This window comes from Coenobita brevimanus, chromosome 72 (assembly GCF_032717465.1).
Source record: "Coenobita brevimanus isolate Jiangsu-jjx chromosome 72, ASM3271746v2, whole genome shotgun sequence".
NCBI classification, from domain to species: Eukaryota; Metazoa; Arthropoda; class Malacostraca; order Decapoda; family Coenobitidae; genus Coenobita; species Coenobita brevimanus.
This window is the reverse complement of record NC_137025.1, coordinates 14,053,332-14,070,382: the sequence shown is the minus strand read 5'-3', so window position 1 is coordinate 14,070,382 and position 17,051 is coordinate 14,053,332. Positions and strand designations below refer to the sequence as shown.

The 17,051-nt window shown below is 41.7% G+C and overlaps 1 protein-coding gene across 5 annotated transcripts in view; it reads right to left on the bottom strand.

The window, feature by feature from the left end:
• LOC145407172 (uncharacterized) overlaps positions 1-17,051 on the bottom strand; it is a 239,258-nt gene that overhangs the window by 76,782 nt on the left and 145,425 nt on the right. For all 5 annotated transcript variants that reach the window (XM_080278196.1, XM_080278200.1, XM_080278198.1 and 2 more), the window contains exon 5: positions 16,101-16,271. In XM_080278196.1, coding sequence (XP_080134322.1) covers positions 16,101-16,271 — 171 coding nt within the window. The remainder of the gene's footprint in view (positions 1-16,100; positions 16,272-17,051) is intronic.

Below are 17,051 nucleotides of genomic sequence, written 5' to 3'. Positions count from 1 at the left end.
AAGCCGGTGAAGGAGTGAACATACTCTGGCCACAGCTTCCGCCACACACCGTTCATCCTCGCCTGGCTCACCTCGTCCCATGCTGCAGTTATATTCTCCAGGGTGTGGCATATGTTGTATCCTCTCCAGAACTGCTCTACTGTTGTCCTGTCGTCACTGTTGCAGGCCCTTACCAACTGCTCCATTGTGCGGCGGAGGTAGTAGGCCTTAAAGGCAGCGATCACCCCTTGGTCCACTGGCTGCAACAAAGACGTGGTGTTGGGAGGTAGGAACACCATCTCAATATTGCTGGCCCATTCCTTAATTACGCATTATCCACCACCAGGAGAAATCTGGTCGCCAGATTTTTACGAGACACATACCTCTTACAGCACATGAGAGGTACGAGTGAAAATACGATAAACAGATATCTGAAGTCAACCAAACCTTCTTGTTCGACTTTCAGATAACCCCAAGGCTCTCCTTAACATACCCCACCAGAGCCCTAGCGTTCTCCGAGTGGTAGACTGGGAGTGGCTTCAACTTGAGGTCGTCCTTGGCGTTGCCCCCCAAAAGCAGTGTCAGCCGGTCCTTCGAGGTCTTGAGTCCTGGCATGGATCTTTCCTCAGTTGCAAGATACATCTTGGAGGACATTCTTTTCCAAAAGAACCCAGTCTCATCAAAATTCAAGACCTGCTTCGCACTACAGCCACCCTCCGTGGTGATGTGTTTCAGCTCATCAGGAAACGCTGCCGCCGCCACCGTATCTGCACTCGCTGCCTCACTGTACATATTCACGTGGTGGAGATCTGCCCGCCTCTTAAACCGGTCAAACCACCCATAGCTAGCCTTGAAGGTCTCGCTTTCATCAAGCTCAAGCCTGACTTTTAGCTTGTCCCACAGCAAGAGAGCCTTAGTGCAAATAATAGCCTGGTTCAGGGGTGCCTTGCGCCAGTTCTGATCTTCCACCCACGTGTGCAGCATCTGCTCCGGTCCTCCATCGCAGGCTCTCGCTGGCGGGTAACATGGGAGGCGGATAAGGTTGCAACCTCCCCAGCAGCAGCCTTAATGGTCTCCTCCTCCTTTATGATCGTGAAGACAGTCGACTGGGCCAGGTGGAGGGTCAAGGCAATAGAACATGCACCTTCGCCTTTGTCGTGCCGCGACACAGTCTTAAGTATTCGCTTCACAGGAACATCACCAGCACCACCGCTAGCAGGATGCTTACCACCACAACTAGGGCCTCCACTAGCACCACCAATGGCCCCACCACGTGCAGCACCCTTACCAGACATTATCTCACTTATTTGGGCCCAAAATCACACAATATTGCACTCCACACACGATTAGTATCACTGCTCTCCTCATGGCACTGTTTGAACACAGTTATGATGCACTATGATAGCAACTTGCGTAATGTTGGTGGTGCAATACAATGCGTGGCAGGCAAGCGTAAGGGAGATCCTCACTCTGAGATGGCCAGTGCGAGAAGAGCAATATGGGTAAGCGTGGGGTGAGCGATGACTATGGGGCCTGTACGAGTGTTTCTGCGCATCCTGGGAGGCAGGCAGGCTCAGCTGGCTGCAGGAACGCGCACGATTCAAAATTACGGCCCGTCATCTGCGGGCACAACATCAGAGGGCCCATCGTTAAACTGGGGCTTGCCCATCAGGTATCGGGGCCTGGTGCAATTTGTACCCCCATCGCTAAGCTGAGGTATCACATCTAGGTGTATCGTATATTGGGGCATTACTGTATATATATATTACAGTAAAACAAGTCGGCATCCAATAAATCGGAATTACGCACAAGTCGTATTGGCACATGAAAATTATTAATGAAAATTTAAAATGTTTGAAATCAGCCAAAAGAATCTCAGAAATATTTCCCAAAAGTCGTAAAATGATGTCTAATGGAAGGCCCATCTTGGAATGATGACACATCATTCTAGGCTGTGAGGGCTCGTGTTGCTCCACTGGTCAGAATATTTTCGTAAAACTACTGCTAAGACATGAAATCTCGGCTATGGGAAGCCATATCTTGGTATGATGATACACTGGTTCATCATGTTCTAGCCTGTGAGGGCCTACCAGCCACCACCTGCCCAGTGTTGCTGATATGGCAATTTGCCCACTAAATGTAGAGGTAAAAAAAAAAAAAAAAAAAAAAAAAAAAAAAATGGGGGGGGGGGGATGATAAATGATACAAGCTTGCTCTACATCTGGCATATTGTAAAACCCTATCTAGCATTGTTTTCCTTAATGTTCCCTTATTTCCATCAGCCTATAGATTTTTATCACTGTTTAGGCCAGTCTAGCATATTTCTGTGCTGTACAGTACTGTACATTCTGTTTGCAATGCTGCTAAGTCCCACAACCTCCCGCCTCACTCTGCCCCAGTCTAGCATCCGCTGCATACCCATACCAGTATTCTCTCGCATTCCACACTGTATTCCACACTTTTATTACCAACCAGCATGGCTTCCAAGGCTCCTTCAGGCAAGAACAGGATGAAGCTGAAGACCCTGAGCATTCAAGAGAAGCTGAAAGTTTTGGAAAAGATCGGTGCTGGTAGTTCGATGTGTGTTAAAGTGACAACAATACTGTGCTGTTGTTCAGTTGTGATTGTGGTTAAGAAATGCTACACAAAAGTGATCATATGCTCCCCTAGCACCTCTACACCCTACCAAAAGCCCTCCTTAGGCTTGGATTACACCCTCTGCAAGCACGGTAAGTGATTTATGGTTAGTCAGGACTCTCATACAGTATTTCAATGTCAGATTTCTAGTCAGGTCAGAATGGCCTCAGCCCCAATTATTCCGACTTGGGGAGGTTTTACTGTATATACAGTTCATCCTTGTCTAACACAGTTTTCCCTAACACGAAAAAGGTCGAGCACGGTACTGTTTTCCGGAAGCAATATCGCTTCGAACACGGCCACTGATGAAGCTAACATGATTTTTTGAACCCGGCAGGTGGTGATGAATCGTAGGTGTGTTGCCTTGCCAACAGGTGTCATCTACCTCCCGGTTAATCAACGCTTCAGCAGTCTCACTTTTGAACTACCCAGCTAATCAGGAGACTCCCTGCTCCCACCTGCCTCCCCATTCTGCCTGCTCCCTCCCACAACATCCCTCAGCTTGGCTCGTGTTGCGAGATGCAGTGACCGTGTTAGCCCCAGCGCTCCCAGCCATTTTTCTGTGCCAGTCTGAGTTGCCCCTCTTCGCTATGGCTGACAATGCCGTATCAGGACCTAGTGGTGCTTGAGAAAGCAGGAAGAGGATCCATCTGACCCTCAAGGAGGAGGCAGAGGTCATCAGGAGGATTGATGCCGGAGAGAGGATGTCAGCAGTTGCGTGTTCCCTTTAGTTCAGCAAGGCCACGATTCACACCCTCCACAGATACAGGCAAGCCATTTTATCTCATGTCAAGAATTTTGGAGCTAGAGTGGCAGACACGAGGTCCGTTATTACACCAAGGGCTGTGATAGTGATGAAACTTTTACTAGAAGACTACATAAGACATCACGAGAAAAATCGTACGCCAGACTCTGCTTCCGACCTCAGGACATGAGTTGTAAGGTTCTGCAGGAAAGCCTGTAAGAAATACCCACCCACTAAGGTCTCAAACGTAACTTTAAGGCATCAACAGGCTGGCTGACGTCTTTTGTCCGTAAGAAGAAACTTAAGAACGTCAAGTTTACAAGAGAGCGAGTAACTGTTGATGAGGAAGAAGCCGAGACATATCCCAACATCTTGAAAGACATCAAGGAGGGAGGACATTCTGCAGAACAAATATTCAACATGGACGAGAATGGGCTACAGTGGAAGAGGATGCCAACCTCCAACTACGTCTTCAAAACCACGCAGCAAGCAAGGGGTCGCAAGGAAGACAAGAGACGTGTGACCATGGCGTTTTGTTGCAACGTGAGTGGCAGCTTCAAGATGAAGCCACTTATCATCCACCATGCATCTCAACCACATGCCTACCGCCATGTTAAGAGTATGGACGAGTCGGGTGTACTGGAGAAAGGCAGCCAAGTCATGAATGACGGGGCAGCTTGAAACTGACTGGTTCAACAACTGTTTTGTTCTTGATGCAAGATGTCATTGTTGACAACAAGGCCTGCTTTATAAGGTCCTACTCCTCCTGGACAACACTCCTTCACATGCACATTTCCTCATTGACCGCAACAAGAATGTAAAGGTTGAGTTTTTGCTTCCAAACACCACATCTCTTCTGCAGCCTCTTGACCAGGAGATGATAGCTAACTTTTTTTTTTTTTTTTTTTTTTTTTTTTTTTTTTTTTTTAAAGCCACGGGGCGTCACTTTCGTGACGCTTGGGAGCAAGGGATCATACCGCGGGGCGACACTTTTGTGATTCTGTGTTATTTTGAATTCGCCTGGGCTTTGAAGTGGTGGCTTGTATCATCTATCAGTACTGCCAATGTCCAACACTAGTCAGCACTCCTAATCTCATCTGTACTCCCATCCACTGTTGACAATTTAGCCATTTCTCCCCGTCCTTGACTCCCCTCCCTACCTCCCCTCCATTACCCTATCCTCTCGCCTGCCTGGCTACGCTAAGTAAATCTTCCATGGAATTCTTCACTGATTTCATCCATTGAAATAAGCCCTATGCCCTATTCTTATACCAAATAATATATACAAGAAAGAAATAAGGTAAGTGAGAGTGCCATACACCTAGAATTGGCTAATTATCACCTGACAACACCTCAAGTGCACTCGTTCGCTAATTTTCGCTGTTTATTTCCCCTTGAAATATGCCGTATAATCTATTTTCGTAATAAAAATATATATAAGAAAGGAAGGGAGAAGCCTAAGTGATATTTACATTCATCTGGAACTACCTAATTACTGCAGGCCACCACACTGTATTCTACGCTAAGTAAATCTTCCATGGAATTTTCCACTGATTTCATCCATTGAAATAAGCCCTATGCCCTATTCTTATACCAAATAATATATACAAAAAAGAAATAAGGCAAGTGATAGTGCCATACACCTGGAATTGGCTAATTATCACCTGACAACACCTCACGTGCACTCGTTTGCTAATTTTTGCTGTTTATTTCCCCTTGAAATATGCCGTATAATCTATTTTCGTAATAAATATACATATAAGGAGGGAAGGGAGAAGCCTAAGTGATATTTACATTCACCTGGAACTACCTAGTTTATTATGTATTGTCTTGGTTTCTTGCCAATCATTTCATTGCTATATATTAGCAGGTCTCATAGGGCTGAAGGTGGTAGTATTGAACCTACCCTTGCCAGGCGGCACGAGGCCACCACTATCAGTCCACTGTCGTCTTTGAAAGTGGGAGTATGTCTGATTTGCTCCTGCTAACTTCCGTCGCTTTACAGCCCCATGCAAAAGGCCCTGTGACCTTTACCCCCTACTAAACCTCGTGTGGAAAGAGGTAAAGGGCTGACAATTGATAGAGAATGACTATGATCTTTTTATTAAGTAAAACAGTGCAAGTGGAATTGTAAATAAAGTGTAAAAAATGTGTAAACAGCAAGAAAGCAATGAATGTAAATATAAGTGAACAGTGGAAAACAGTTTTATAAGTTACTTCAAGTGACAGTGCATAACACAGTGTAAATAAAATAGAAATGTAAATAACGTAAATAAAATAGAGAACGTAAATAGAAATGCAAATGAGTGGTATCATAAGAATACGAGTATATATACTAGGAGTAATGAAAGTGAAAGTTTCACTCTAGCATCTATGAATACTATGAGTTATGAGAGTGAAGGTGAAAGTGACATTCACTCTCAATGCTAGTATACAGGACGAGAAAGTGAATGCTACGTATTTTACTGAAATTGAATCCCTACAGTGACAATAAACTACTATTACTGAAGGAAACTTATGGATAAAGACTGTAGATATATATATAAGTGTTATATAGTAACAGAAATATAAACTGTGAGTGTTTTTATGAATAACAGACAACACTAGCAGCGAACGATCGGAAGTGGGATGGTCATATGCACTCGTAATTTTCATTGTTTTCACAGTGTTTTTTGGGGGGAGTATGGATTCCAAACTATTTGAGAATCGTAGATTAGTGTTTCCAGTGATAATACCAGGCTGTGGTAATCATATTACGAGTTGTCAGGAAGTGTAAAGTGGAGACTTCGTTACCCAACTTCAGAGGTCTCCACAAGTCCTACGGTACTCGACGAAGGCTCAACAAACACCCAAGGAGAAAGCTGAAGGTATGTGCCATAAGTATATGTGATTTTAATATTCTAGGACTAATAACTGATTTTTGGCAAATATTTTTAGAGAGTCTGTCAGAGCGTGATTATGCCCGCAGGACCCGCAAGTCAAAGCAAAACAAGCCCGCGGTGTAAGGGTTAATCAGAGGAGAGTCTACTGTCAGTTGCTTTCATCTACAGACACCAATGAGGAGCTGCAATGCCTAGAATATTATTATTATGATGATGATGATGATGATGATGATGATGAGGAGGAGGAGGAGGAGGACGAGGAGGAGGAGGATTACATATTACATAGGAAAGCAAACAGCAACAGACCTTATGGTCCCTTAGAGGCTGCTTGTTACAGAAAAAACTATGACAACAAGATCTACCTACAGTACATGCTGAAGGATAAAGATAGTAAAGCAAGAAGGCTCCCCCCACCCCCAAACCCTCCAGGAAAAAGTGAGAAAAACCACCATGTAGCATGGAAAAACTGACATGGAAGTTTCATAGGAAATACTGGAAAGGAAAAGTCACATTCTATAATACTTTGTCTATAAGCCACCCGATTGAGTAACCTGAAAGAGAAAGCAATCAAATAAACTAATAGTTACAGCATGACATTATAAACCGGTACATTGAGTTAATGGGAAGTCTGTGGACATAACGTGGAAACTACACACTGCACAGTGTGGATGTTTAGGGGTGGTGCGGCAGCCTTGCCTGGCGCTTTTAACGTAGGCAGCAGTCAATCAGGACCTAGTTCTGTTCACTCAACTGAGACAAGGAACTCTCCCATGTGGGACAAGTACACAAGTTTCATCCTGAAGCAGTGACCCCTGGTACATTAAGAAAATCCCGATGGTGGTCACTTGGCTAACAGGGACCCTCAGTGATCCACAGCTCATCACAGGTCAGAAGTAAGCGTAGTGACCGTTAACTCAGGGCTACCTGTGCAGATCCTAATCTGTGCTTATATTACTTATTTGCACTGAATAAACTGAAAAATGTATAATGACGCAACGCGACACTATGTACAGGTACGTTGTTTACGGGGTGTTTTGTATACAAAAGGTGAATGAACTTACACGCAGCTATAAAAGCAAGTTATTCGGACAGAAAAAGAGTCAGCTGAGGATTCTCATGCAAATACTTGTCTATTTTGTTTTTGAATGTCTCAATTGAGATACTGTTCAGGGTATCTGAGGGTAATCTGTTCCAGATATTTACAACTCTGTTAAAGAAGAAGTATTTTGCTTCATGGGATTGGAAACGCTTTCCCATAATTTTGCAGCCATTACTTCTGGTTTGACTCGACCGGTCTATATCAAAATATTTATTCAAGTCTAAGTTGTCATATTCCTTCATGATTTGAAAACTTCAATAAGGTCCCCTCTTAACCTGCACTTCGTTAGGCTAAATAATTTAAGTTCTTCACGGCGTTCCTCATATGGTTTGTTTTTAAGTCGTGGTATCATTTTTGTGATTCTTTGCTGAATTTTCTATAATTTTTCAATGTCCTTTCTGTAGTATGGAGACCAGAATTGCACACAATACTCAAGATGGGGGCGCACTAGCGAGTTGTACAAGGCAAGTATGACTTTTTCCAATTTAAACTCGAAAGTTCTTCCAATAAAACCCACCAGCTTGTTTGCAATTTTAACCGCCTCGGTGCACTGCTTACTTGGTTTTCGGTCATTTGATACTAACACACCTAGATCCTTTTCACTATCTGTACTTGATAACTGGATAGTGTTAATTTTGTAATTCGCATGGACATTGTTACTTCCAATATGAAGTACATACTTTACATTTTTCTGTGCTGAATTTCATTTGCCATTTTTCTGCCCAGCTTGCTAAAGTATTAAGGTTATTTTGTAACTGCTCCCATTGTAATTTTGAAGTTACTTTACTGGTTATTTTAGTATCATCTGCAAATTTGGATACTTTACAATTTAGACCCTCATCAATACCATTTATATGCATAATAAAAAGTATCGGTCCAAGTACTGAGCCTTGAGGAACGCCGCTGATCACATTACGCCATTTGGATTCCTTTCCATTTATCACAACTCACTGTTTTCGGTCTGAAAGCCAGTCTTGTAACCATTTCTGCATATTTCCTTTTATTCCATGTGCTTCTATTTTGCTCATGAGACGCTTGTGAGGGACAGTGTCAAATGCTTGCTGAAAGACGAGGTAAATTATATCTACTGCTCTTGAATCATCGTATAATTTGTAAACATCATGGAAGAAGTCTAGTAAGTTAGTTAAGCATGAACGACGATGTCTGAATCCATGCTGCGAGCCTTTAATTATATTATTTTCTTCTAGATAATTAACTATTTTATCTCGTGCTTTTCTTTCCGTTACAGGTGGCTTTACATTGAGTGACAAGCCAAATGGTTTCCTGTAAGCCAAGAAACCATTTACAACGCTGGGTGGTAACCATATAACCAAACCATACGTGCTCCCTACGTGTCAAGTGGGTTGGTGGAGGGTTAGTGCCCCTCCCTGTAAAACAAATAACTCAGAGTCAAATGGCCACCCCATACGGGATTATGGCGTCTGGCAATAGATAGATAGATAAATAAATAGATCTCATGATTTTTTCCATTAATTTGCACACTACTGATGTTAAGCTGATTGGTCTGTAATTTGACTGATAGATAGATAAATAAATAAATCTCATGATTTTTTCCATTAATTTGCACACTATTGATGTTAAGCTGATTGGTCTGTAATTTCCTGGGTGCGACTTATTTCCTTTTTTGAAAATTGGTGTTACATTTGCTAGTTTCCATTCGCATGGAACTTTCCCAGTACTTAATGATTTATTGAATAAGATAGAGAGTGGCTGCAGTAACTCATTTTTTGCTTCTTTGAGAATTCTCGGTGATATTTTATCAAAGCCAAGGGGTTTTATGTTCGAACTATTTATAGCTGAAAGAATATCGTTATTATGGATAGCATAGTTACTAAGGACTGTGTTATTTGCTTGGTTTGTGGGTAACAGTAGGTTTCTGGTGATGTTTTCAACTGTAAAAACAGACGCAAAGTAATCGTTAAGAATGTTTGCCATTTCGACCTCATTTTCTGTGTGTTTGCCATTGTTCGTTTCTAGAGAACCTATTGATGTAGTCATAACCTTTTTCTTTCTAATGTAACTGTAAAATTCTATAGGATTTGATTTGCATGTATATTAGCAATGTGGATCTCCAGTGCTCTAATGCTTTGTTTAATGTCTTTTCGATATGCGGCGTCGATTTTTGTACCGTAATTTATCATTATTTTGTGTAGTTTTACATTTATGGTATGCCTGTTTTTTGGGCTATTAAGTTACTTTTAATTCACTGGACCACCACTTTGGTTTACTATTACCAGCTGGACGTCTGTTACGTAGTGGCACACATGACTTTACCACTTCATTCAATTTTTTGGTGAATATTTCCCATGTTTGGTTTATGTCATCAGACATTTTATTCCAGTCTGTATTTGCAAGTAGCTCTCTCAGCCTGGTGAAATCAGCTCTACGATAATCTGGGACCTTTTCTTTGCTCACTGTTTCTTTAACTTTTTCAGCAGTAATATTACAGTAAATTGTATAATTCGATGATCACTGGAACTAAACTCAGGTCCTATTTCAACGTTGATGACTAGGTTATCATTTGTAGTCAAGATGATGTCTAGGATATTGTTTCCTCTCGTTGGGTATTCTACGTGTTGGGAATGGGAGATTTCTTGAAGATTCGTATAAAGCTCTTGTCCTCAGTGTGCCGTTAGCGGTTCACCCCACTTGTTACCGGTAGATTAGGGTCTCTAAAAATTACACTATCCTCTTGACAACAAATTTCCGCAATTTGATCATAAAGTTTTTTATCTGTCTCAGCTGACTGTGCTGGAGGACAACAGATGAGACATATATTTATTTTGTGTGAATTAATACTTAGCTGAACATAACTGGCATTTACGTTGGTAATACTGGGTTTGGACAGCACAAGGGGGTGGAGACTAGTTTTCACATATAGTAAAACACCGCCACCAGCACGATGTGGTCACTCACAGCTGAAAATATTGTACTCTGTTAATGAGTATTCCGCTAGAAAGTCACAGTCAGATGTGTTAATCCAGGATTCTGTGATTCCAACAATGTCATAATTTTCTAAGTAAATAAGAGATTCTAAATCCTCAAACTTGTTACATAGACTACACGCGTTAACATAGCAGACTCTAATTCCGTCCCAAACAGTTGATGAACTGACTTTAAGGGTATTTACGCTGAGGTCACTGCTCCTGGACGTGCCATGTTTTTTTTATCCGAAGAGGGCGACTTTATCGTGTAATAGTCTTCCTAGCTGTGCCACTCCTACCGAGTTAAAATGGAGACCATCTTTCTGGAATAGAGTATGATGCTCATAAAACTGGTCCCACAGATTGACAATGTCGACTCCCTCTTGTGTGCTGAGAGATTTGAGTTGGTTATTTGTGCTGAAGGCCTAATCATAAAAACTATTCTCTGCCTTGATCCTTGGGAGTATACCAGATATTATCACATTAGTGGACTTAGTTTTAAATCGTTTGATCATTTCATGATACTTTGCTAGCAATTCCTCTGAACTATTGTACTTCAGATCATTCATACCAACATGGATGACGTATAGAGTTTTATCATTTGCGTCTTTTGTGACCTCATCGCAGCCTTCTGTGATATCACATAGTTCACCTCCTGGAAAACAGTACCTCTTTCTGCTGATGGGGGCGCGTCCACAAAATTCCTCCAGCTGACCGAGTACAATAGAGTCCCCATTAAGCTGTTTCTTCTATTTCATCAACCGCTTCGGCAAGGATCTGGTAGCGATTGTACAAAGTTATGGGAAGGTGCTTCCTCGTACCTTTTCTGGGTTTTGCACCATTTCTTACCATGGTAAAGGGGACTTCGCTTGGCAAGGAGAGTACTGAATCGCTGGGTGTGAAAGATACTGGTACACTATCATTTGTAACTGCCTGATGGGCGGGGTCTTGTATGAGCTCAGTTTGTATGCGTCTTCCTTCTTGAGTGCTGTCGCTGTTCTAGAACCTTCTCATGATGCATAGTTTGCACACAGGTGTCGAAAAGTAATATGAAAAATACTGAGGCGCAAAACGACCAGTACACTCCTGGCAGACCTTCAGTATAGATGGCATTTTGCAGCAATATTTCCAACCCCCCCCAAAAAAAAAATAATATAAAACTGGTTAAGGGATGTTGTTACAAATGGACAGTTTACTCTATAAACGAAATACAGTAATCACTCCAATATCCGGATCAATAGAGCCATCGGTAGGTTCGGATATTGGTTTTGTCCGGATATTGGGCCCCAGCTTATGGACTTGTACTTACGGACCCTAACACAGAGAAACACCTATACAACTCCCTCCGGACATGCATAGCACCTATTTAACACCCAAATCACACCAATAAGGCACATAAATGACTGAAATAAATGCAATAGACACATAAAATGTGGGTTTAGAAGTATGTTCATACATTAATAAACATTCTGGTACTTATGGACTCTAACCGAACCTAACCTAACCGAACCTAACCGAACTCTGAAAAACACATTCCTACTGCACATGCATGAGGTAAGTTTAGTATGGAAAGAAGTACAGTATGACACTTTCTGGTAAGTATAGTATGGGAAAAAATACAATATGAAACATTCTGGTAAATATAGTATGGAAAATAGTACAACATGAAACATTTTGGCTACTTACAGCAAGTCCCTGGCCACCTCGATGAATAACCGCCTCCTCTCGGACTCTGACAGTAAGAACGATTTCCTGAAGCACTTGCACTACACTCTTCCTGAAGTCTTGCACTGAACTTAGTCACTAACACACAGAAGTCCGTTCTTTTCACAGTGTTCACTTTAGTCCAAATAATGTTCCATTAAATTTAAGTGTTGCACATTAACTTTTCCCAAGCCATGGCGAAGAGCGTAGGTCTTGTCGCGGTGAGAGACAGGCGGGAAGTGGGGAGGATGCAGCGGCGCTCTATCGGACGTCGGAGGAATGACGAACCAAAACAATGCTCTCACGCGGCGCGCGCGGCAAGTTCAAATTACGGACGGCAAAAAATCGATTTTTTTTTCCAATTTTTTTGGATTTTCGGACCATTTTGGGAATGTTTGATCCCAGGACGATAAGGTTCGGTTAGTGGGGATGTTCGGTTATTGGGCGTCCGGATATTAGAGGGATTACTGTATTGAATTTCTAGGGAAATTCACTTACTTTTTATATAGTATCTTCCTTTGCCAGTATAAAAAGAATAGAAAATCTACCTGCTATGGTACAACCTAACTTACCATGAATTGTGGAAATACCGGTACACCATAAACTGATTCACTGGGGGGGGGGGGAAGGAATGTTGGGGAGAAATCAAAATAAAAACCTAGCTTCACTCAGTGAACAACTGTTTATAGTGTAAAAACTATTTCACTGGTGTAACATCAATCACACAGTTGCTACTCTATACAGAAGACAATGCTATTCACTTGCACTAAACTAGCAAGCAACTCAGTTAATATTTGTTAACGATAGACTTTACAGTAAGACGTACAAGGCTGATAGTGGGAACCAAAACAAAGAAAGCTGGTAGGTAAATACACTCAGTACACTACATGATTTACTAGTGAGAAAAGATAATCTACTTGCTAGATATCGTTCTAACTGACCTTGATCTGCGGGAATATAAACTATAATATGACTGGGACCAGAAATAAAGGCGGGAAAGGGCAGGAATACGATGCAGAGGGTGGGAATATTATGTAAACAAAGGGACTGGCGAACGATTTACACCTTTAACCTGCTCAAAAACTTTTACATGCAATCTGTTTAAATACTTTACATGGGGGAAATATGTCTAGGAATCTTATACACTGACCTGTTCACTTTCACACTGATATTCACTCAAACGTTGTTAAAACACTTGGATATGCAGAGCGCTGGTGATAATGTGTATCCCAAGATGACTGCCGTGGTGAGGAGGAGGAGGGAGGGGGAGGCGGCGGCGGCACCACCACCACTACAACCTCCACCTATACCACCACTACCTCCCAGGAATAAGTCATCTCTAAAGGTATGGATGTAACAAAATTTTGGAAGCTCTACAACATCAGACACGCCATTAATAACCTCCTAGGAGCCTGAGAGGACATAAACGTAGCCACCATTAAGCACACTTGGCGCTCCACCATTGAGCGTAGTGGAAGCCAATGGCAAAAGTGTCCAAAAAGCTGCTGAGTTCACCTCTGTTGCTGTGTCTGCTGCTCAGGCTGTGATAACGTGACTCTTGAGGAGGTGATGGAGGTTGCCAGGGATGTCAGTGACACTTCACTGCACAGACTAGTAGAGGAAGCTGAACAGCAAGTCTGGGACGAGCAGGATAGGAAGAGCAAGAGGAAGGGAGGGAGGAAAGAGCACCTGGTGAACCCAGCAGTGAGACGTGAAGTCAGATCCTGAGTCAAGCTAATCATCTCAGGGAGATCATCTTAGATAAGGACCCTTCACTTGCCAGATGAGATGAAGTGATCAGGCAGATGTCAGATATTTTCAACGTCTACAATCACATGCACACTGAATGAGTAAGTCGATGCAAACAGTCACTCATCACTCACTACTTTGCCAGACAAGCTGCTCCTGAACTCCAGGAAGAGGATATCCAATGCCAGCAGGAAATAGTCATGGATAACATAGATAATGATGTGAGAAGTAGTATATTGACTATGAAGGATTTTAACCAATGTTCTCCCCTCTACCTCCTGTCCAGCATAGTGTCTCTCCCCTTACCCTACCATATGGTAAATAAAATGTGGCTTTTAACTGTAATAATACTCTTTTTAATATTTTTTTTAACCATATTAATGCTTTCTAGGATGTTAAAACTGGGGGGTATAAATAAGTTTTGCACCATATGAGGGGAAAAAGTGGACTTTGGGAAGGGGTGTGGAAGGAAATACACTCGACCCTTGATTTCCTGGACTAAAAGGGGGGGGGGGGGAGACCTGTCCGGGAACCCCAAAAGTCTGGGAATCGCATAAGTCCAGCCCCACATACCATTCCCCAAACTTTCACCATACTTCGTCCAAATTCGCCAATACTGTAAGGCAAGTACTCCAATATTCTAGAGCATTCTGGAATGTTGGCTACCTATTCCAACATAACTAACATACACAGCACATAAAATATAACAATGACACAATAATTGACACAACAGCGGTAATTTGCTAGCTACAACCCTAAGAATGATTGGTTAGACAGTTGCAGATGAGAATGTGGAGGATATGATATATCAGAAAACTGAGGAAAAAAAGAGGGAAATAAATAAGGAATGGAACCCCATAAGGTAAGCCAACCATTCATCAGCTGACTGAGATACAGACACACAATCACCGAATGTGATCTTGATCTTGGACCAAATCAGCAATTTTAATTGGAAAATATTTTAATCTTTATCACCATACAGGTTTGCACACCTACTTACCTGAAATCCAGTATAAAATTTGTGCTTAATTTAATTATTAATAGGAAATCAGGATTCACATAGAAAATTTCTTAAAGTTAGCAGAAGTGTTTTGCCTCTAGCCTAACATCTCACCTTGACGGACTTTTGTTTTGTATGAATATCAATTTGCAATGCAGATATATTTCTTTTTTGTACTTAAAATAAATATTTATGCAAATTAGAAGTCTGTCAAGGCGTCCTGACGATCTGAAGGGGAAATATCTGCTAACATTGGCGCATTTTAGCTCTGAAACCTAATTTTTAAATTACGTTATATTAAGTACAATTTTTTTAGCGGATTTCAGATAATTAGGTGTGTATGAGCCTCTGTGGTGAAAAAAAAATAAAATATTTTCCAATGAAAAGTGCCGATTCAGTATTTAGTCACACCAAGTTGGGTGAGCTAAGTGAGTCAGAACGGACACCACTGACTTTGTCCATAAGAAAATATTTTTTTTAATTACTTATGAGTTTTAATGTGTCCAAGCCTTGCTTAAATTTTAATGTGTTATGCAATAAATTATTTATAGTGGCATTTGAGAAAGGTAAGAGGCAAATGAGATTTTGCCATGAGTTAGGAACTGGCAGGGTGAAGCAGGATGGTGGCCATGATGCTTTTCATGTATGAAAATATATTCTTGTGTGTGTTACAAATGGCCTTTATCGAGTCTAAACCATGCAAAAATTATACTGCGTTATGCAGCAGACTGCTTATAGTTTTATGTGAGAGAATAATGGCTGGACTTTGGTAAGAATTCCAGACTTGTACGGGCATTTGTCTGGCATCTGATACAATTGTCAGGCTTCAGCTCGTGTCCATGAGATCCAAAATCCAGGAATTCAGGGTACGGGAAATCGAGGGTTGAGTGTAGGTGGTTTCAAGAGTCCCTGTTACACAAAATTTCTCTAACATTGTAGGGGTGTGGAAGCAACTAACCATGTTAGACGAGGACAGACTATACTGTATGTATACATACTACATATACAGTATATATATATAATCTGAATCTATAGATAAATACTGTGTATAGACAGACAAATATACACATATGGTATATAATTTGACTGTTCATCCCAGTAACAGTTTCTTGAAAGAACAGCAGCGAGGCAGTAGTCATATCTACTCACTAATACTGTCACGGATTATGCTGATACAGAGTTGCAGACAGCAATATCACTCCACTTTTTGGTCAAATACCTATGAAGCTCTTACAAAATATTATGAAAATCCTGCTTTATTTCTCGAGATCACAAAATCAAGTTTCAAGACATTGCTCACTGTCTCATCATTCATCATTATGAAATAATATGCGAACATCTATGGCTGTATTGTACTCACGTCCATCTGGATGGTCAGCTTCCACCGTCTCCGCATTGGGCTGAATCCCTTTCTCCACGTCTATCGCCCGCTGCAAGATGTTGTTGATGCGGCTCTCTTCCTCCGGGCGTAACCGAAGCACCTTTTTCTCAACACGCTCCAGGCTAACCGTTGTCAAAATGCAGTCAAAGTCTGCAATGAAAGAAGTGAAAAGAAAAATGTTTAAAACAATTACAGTCTTTCAGATGGCATACAATAGAGCACCACTTGATTACTATTGGCAGTTCAAAATCGCATTCACTTGCTGAGAGAGAATAATGATACAGTCCAATTAATCCTATAATACCCCATCAAGTGGAGCACTGGGCTAGGCAACTCAGTCCAGATATTTATGGAACAGGTGATCAGCCACTCATGTTGAACAGCACTGAGGACTTTACTTCTCACATAATGCTACTCAAGGATGAATGACTGGTCTTCCTCAGTTTGTATGTTTTGACTGACCAGTCTAGCCTCAAGATCCTAAGCTCCTCCTCACGGGGCAATACATGATTGGATACTGGATAGGTAAAGGGGGAGATGGCAGAGTTTTATGACAAAAGTATGTGCTAATGAAACAAAATAATGAAGCTCAACACAAAACAAATGTTGTTCCTCAAAAATTACCCCCCTCTCGTTCAACCATCACAAAAACAAATGCACTGCCACCACATTCAGCCAAACAGAACCCTCCATGACTTTGTACAATAATCCTACAGAAATTGCCTTTCCTAGAGACAAGAGTGCATCTAGCCAGACTACGACATGACCATCACCCTCCCTCCCATGCTTCAGACAAACAGCACCCTCCATGACTCTAAATAATTCACTCATCCTACAGAAACTGCCCTTCCTAGAGAGACAGTGTACCTAGCAAGACTACAATGTGACCACACCATTCCATGCTTCAGTACTAACACAAAATATAATTTA